General features: G+C 43.1%; 1 protein-coding gene across 2 annotated transcripts in view; it reads right to left on the reverse strand.

The window, feature by feature from the left end:
- The window catches only part of LOC125046890 (tachykinin-like peptides receptor 99D), a 211,997-nt gene extending 208,647 nt beyond the window's left edge, over window positions 1–3,350 (reverse strand). For both annotated transcript variants that reach the window (XM_047644890.1, XM_047644891.1), the window contains exon 1: window positions 1,547–3,350. In XM_047644890.1, coding sequence (XP_047500846.1) covers window positions 1,547–2,043 — 497 coding nt within the window. In that variant the 5' untranslated portion in view covers window positions 2,044–3,350. The remainder of the gene's footprint in view (window positions 1–1,546) is intronic.
- Between the last annotated feature and the right edge of the window lie 1,984 nt (window positions 3,351–5,334).

Raw genomic sequence — 5,334 nt, forward strand, 5'->3', positions numbered from 1 at the left:
TTTTCATCGATATTTCATGGTAATATCTTATCTTTTTCCCCCTTGAATTGCAAATGTTATAGTTATTACTGATAAGCGTTATCATATTCTTATTTTTCGTGGCTGATTAGACGTGAAAATGTCAATAAACGAGGAGAGGGAAACGAATGACTGGAAAGATTTGAAAATGAAAATAATAATAGTAATAAATAAATAAAAATTGTAGGAAATTATACAGAGGGGAATGGAGAAAGGGAGGGATGAAGTGAAGAAGGAAAGGATTAAGATAACTGCAAATAAGGATGATTGTCAGAAGTAAATAAATAAATAAAATAAAAAAAAACTTTGAAAGCAAGTAAAAAACTATATTAGAAAACGCAAAAAAAGACATTAAAGAACGAATCGGGAGAATTACAAAAATAAATGATTGGGAGATTGGTAAAAGGAATAACTGAGAGAATTTTTAATGAATGATCGAGAGAAAGGCAAAAAAAGGAATGAGAGAAAATAAATAAATGGGAAAAGGCGAAATAACAATGACTGGTAGATTGTTAAACGAGATAATTAATGAGAATTAAAGAGGAGAGGAAAGGTAGTGCTGAAAGGAATGACAAGGAAATGAGAATTAAAAATGAAAGATTTACGAAGTGAAAAAAAATATCACAGACAGAAAAAAATAAAAATGAAGGATTACGATAAATAGATAATAATAATAAAGAAATGAGGTAAAAAGAAAAAGTGAGAGAGTAGGAAAGCTGCCCAAACTGACAGAGAGGAATGCAAAAAGGGAATGCAAAAAGGGAATGCTTGATATGGGTGCAAAGGCCGTGACAGGGAGATGAAGTGACAGCGTGGACCAGCGTTGACGGTGAGGGCGAGCAGCCATTGTGAGAACAGGCCGGCGCTAATGATCGAGCAAATAACACCTGTTCGCCGGATATTGATCAGTAACCTTTACTTTTATTATCGTTATTATTATTTCTTTGTTCTTTCTTTTTTTTTCCCGTTTTTTACTTTTTTTATGATTACTGGTAAAAGTAAAAGTGTGTGTGTGGATTTTCTTTTCTTTCTTTCTTTCTTTCTTTTCTTCCTTTTTTCTGTAATTCGAGGGTTTTGGAACTGCATCATTACACACTCGCGCGTCCTTGTGTTTGGGTGAGCCTGTTCGCATGAATATTTCTCCATGCGTTTTTCGTGATTTTAATCGTGTCTGTTAATGTGCCTCGCCGCTTTTGCGTTTGCCTACTTCTATTTTTTCTGAGTGTGTCTGTACATGATTTCCATTAGTAGTAAGTCTGCAGGTTATGCATTTGCTTGCATAAAACTTGCACAGTTTATAGAGAAATAACTGGGTCATTCGATTTTTATTCGCATATTCTTCTCACGCCTCTCGGTGATCGTGCGCATGACAGAACAGCGAGCCTTCAGCGTCACTCCTCTTGTCCTTCATCAGTCGTCCCTTGCACCCCCCCCCCCCCAATCCGTCCTGCAGCTTCCCCCTCCCCACGACCCCCCCCCCCCCATTCCAGCCCACTCAGCGCCCTCCTCGGCGCCCCCTCGTACTCACCTGTCGAAGGAGATGGCCATGAGGGTGAAGACGGAGGCGCAGATGGACAGGATGGACACGAACTGGCTGATCTTGCAGTAGACGAGGCCGAACTGCCAGTGGAGGTTGAGCATGTAGGTGAAGTTGAAGACGACGTTGAGGGTGGACACCATCGTGTCGGCGACGGAGAGGTTGACGAGGAAGATGTTGGTGACGGTGCGCATGCGGCGGTTGGCCATGACGATCCAGATGACGATGAGGTTGCCGCCGGTGGCCACCAGGACCATGGAGCCGAACACGAAGGACCAGATGAGCTCTCGCCACAGGGGAAGGTTGTACTCGTTCTCGACCCACTTGGTCTCGTTGCTCGAGGCGTTGAGGCCGAACGCGAAGGTGGCGTTGGGGGCGTCGACGGCGTAGTCCAGCGCAGTCGAGTCGTTGGCAGCGTCGAGGGCGCCGTAGCGGAGGCTGGCGTTCAGCTCCCCCTCGAAGTCGAGCACCGGGTCGAAGAGGTCCATCTTGAGCAGCGGTTTCGTGGTCGAATGGTGGCTGATTGGATCTCTGACGAGAGCCTCCTTCTCTCTCTCTCTCTCTCTCTCTCTCTCTCTCTCTCTCTCTCTCTCTCTCTCTCTCTCTCTCTCTCTCTCTCTTTCTCTCCCTTACATCGCGAGTGCCCCCTGGTGCTCGCCGAGGGCCCCGCTGCCGCTCAGAGCCCCGCAGGGCGAGGGGAGGGGACGGCGATCACCGGCCATCGCAGCGCCTCGAGAGCTCTTGTCTTGGACGAATTCGAATAACGCGTCTTGAGACTCGGGGAAAGCTCGAAGGGAAAAACCCTCTACTCACTTCCCATCGAGTGTCTGATTGTCGTTTGTAGATGTGATATTTCTTATTTTTTATTTAGTTTTCAATTACATAAATGAATTGCAATTTAGTATCTAAACCGCGTCATCATGAAAAAAGGAGAACGAGAGAGAGAGATAAAGAAAATCCTTCCCTCGAGCGATGCGAGAAAAAAAAGCGAAGACTCTTCAGGACGTCGACGAGAAAGCTGAAGTCTTGGCTGTTGAAAGACGTCAGTCAGATGGAAACGTGCGTGTGCAGGGGAGGAGGAGAGAGGGGAGACTGAAACGCTGTCTCTCTCTTCTCTCTCTTCTCTCTCTACCTTCTCCCTTCGCTCTTTCGTCCGTCTCAATCCCCTTCCTTATTTTTCCTCCTCTTTCTATTCTTTATTTATTTTTTTCCTCGATGTTTTTGGCCCTACTGATCAGAGCTTCACCTTGGATGTAATTATTTGAAAAGCGAGTGTTTTATCCTCACTTTCAGGGAATTAATTCAGGGGATTTGGTGATGACGTGGACTATGAAATGCCTTCTTCTGCTCTATTTTTTTTTTTTTTTTCTTGTTCTCTTTTCTTTTTCTCTCTCTCTCCTCTCTCTAGCTTTCCTGCTTCTGTTGTCTGTTTGCTATTTCCTTTTCTGATTTTTTTTTTTTTTTGTGCCTGTTTCTGTTGTCCTTCGTAGAATTTTACTTCTTTCTTTCTCTCTTTTTTTTCTGATAACACCTTGTCAATCACACCCTTAAACTCAGCGTGTTTCTGAAAGGCACAACCATCTCCTTCGCTCCAAGTTAAACCATTCCCCCAAATGAAACCCCTCCCCTAAAAAAAAATAAAAATGACAACCTCAATTTCCGACCATACACAGTCCCGAAGTATAACACAGCTGATTCGACAACGCTCGGGAGGAAGACTGCAAGCTATAGAGAGAGTGAGAGAGGGAGCGTATACACGGGACAGGGCCGGTTAGAGGCGTGATACCTCTGCTCTTTCGTCTCTCGGCGGTAACTGAGCGTCGACGGCAAGCCTGTGCGTGAGACCGAGGAAGCCCCTCCCCTTCTCCTCTGACCCCGCCCCTTTTTTAACGAGACCTCACTCCCATAGATCTGCTACCCGCCCAGATCTCTCATAACCACGCCTACTACCTCTGCTCCAGCCTATCACTTACCTGTCACTTACCTATCACGTCACAAAAAAGTATTACACTTTAAAAGCCAAGAAAAGAAAAGGAAAAAAATCCTTCCTCCCGCAAGAATCCCGGTCAGAAACCCAGGAATTTCAGGCACGAGGGAAGGACTCCATAAACCGTCATATAGCCTATTCACATCGTTCAGAAAATTCACTCTTCTAACAGCGATCTATCCACACGTTTGGATAGAGACAAAAGGGAAATTGATAAAGAAAAAATAGTAAAAGGGAAACTTAGACATACATTATATACATATATATATATATATATATATAAATATGTAAATAAAAAATAAAGTGTGTGTGTGTCTGTGTGTGTGTGTTTGTCTGTGTGCGTGTGTGTGTGTGTGTGTGTGTGTGTCTGTCTGTGTGTGTGTGTGAGCGCGCGCGTGTGTGTGTGTGTTTGTGTGTGTGTTTGTGCATGTGAATGTGTGCGTGTGTGTGAGTGTTTTATACATGCGTGTACATAAGATATCAAATCAAATTATAAAGTAATTCATTTTCACTTCCATCGCTTACTGCATGCCAATGTTACCTCGCTCAACGAGTCCCTTTTCACCCCAAAAACCGAGTCATCTTCCTGCGCCCAATGGCAACAGGAGTCCGCCTCTCCGCCGAGAACGCGATTCACTAACAACATACAACCCGAACTGAAAGTCCCGGGAAATAAAGTAATAAGATAAGACTAAATTAATAGATAGATAAATATAAAATAAAAGAATTACTAAGAGTACAGCACCCACTCCCCTTCCCAACACAAGGCCTCCCATATTTTTTTTTTTTTTTTTTTTTTTATAATTCTAGCCAAAAGATCCCAATTAAAGATCACAATTAAAGACCCCAATTTAGTCAGAGATCCAAAATATAGACACCAGCCAAAATGATAATGTTAATGATGATAGTAATATAATAATTGTTGTGATATTGACAGTAATAATAATAATAATAATTATAATAATAATGGTAATTATTGAAAATTATAATAATAATGAAAATCTAATACTAGTATTATTAGTATTACTATTATTAATAATAGTAATAATAATTTAATGATGATAATAGTAAGATTAGCAATTATAATGACAACCAGGGACCCCAACCAGGGACCCCAACCAGGGACCCCAACCAAGACCCCGATCACGGACCCCAACGAAGGGACCAAACCAGGGACCCCAATCAGGGACCCCGATCACGGACCCCATTTAGGGACCCCAACCACGGACCCCAACCCAAATATTCACGCGCGGTTAAACACGGCTTCGCCACAACAAACACGGCGTCAAAGCCATAAAGCCGAATATAAAGTTATGATTTGGACGCAAAATCACTTCGTTATCTGACGGTTTAAGGTAGATCCGTGCAAAATGATTTTCAAATGTTTTGCTGAATTGTGTTTACGAGTGAGAACGTCATTCATGGATTGGGGGCTGTGTGTGTGTGTGTGTGTGTGTGTGTGTGTGTGTGTATGTGTGTGTGTGTGTGTGTGTATGTGTGTGTGTGTGTGTGTGTGTGTGTGTGTGTGTGTGTGTGTGTTGGATGATTATTGTATGTGTGAACCATCGTGTGTATGGCGGGGAAGGGGGAAGGGAAGAGGCAGAATTGTGTGTAGGGGGATTTGGAATGTATATTGTGTGTCAGAAAGAGAGAGAGAGAGAGGGAGAGAGAGAGAGAGTGATAGAGAGAGAGAGAGAGAGAAAGAGAGAGAGAAAGAGAGACAACTACTACTACTTCTTCTTTCTATCTAGAGGAAAACGACAAGAAGCTGATAGAAAGCGAGAGCGAAAGA

Source organism: Penaeus chinensis, chromosome 39 (assembly GCF_019202785.1).
Source record: "Penaeus chinensis breed Huanghai No. 1 chromosome 39, ASM1920278v2, whole genome shotgun sequence".
NCBI lineage: Eukaryota > Metazoa > Arthropoda > Malacostraca > Decapoda > Penaeidae > Penaeus > Penaeus chinensis.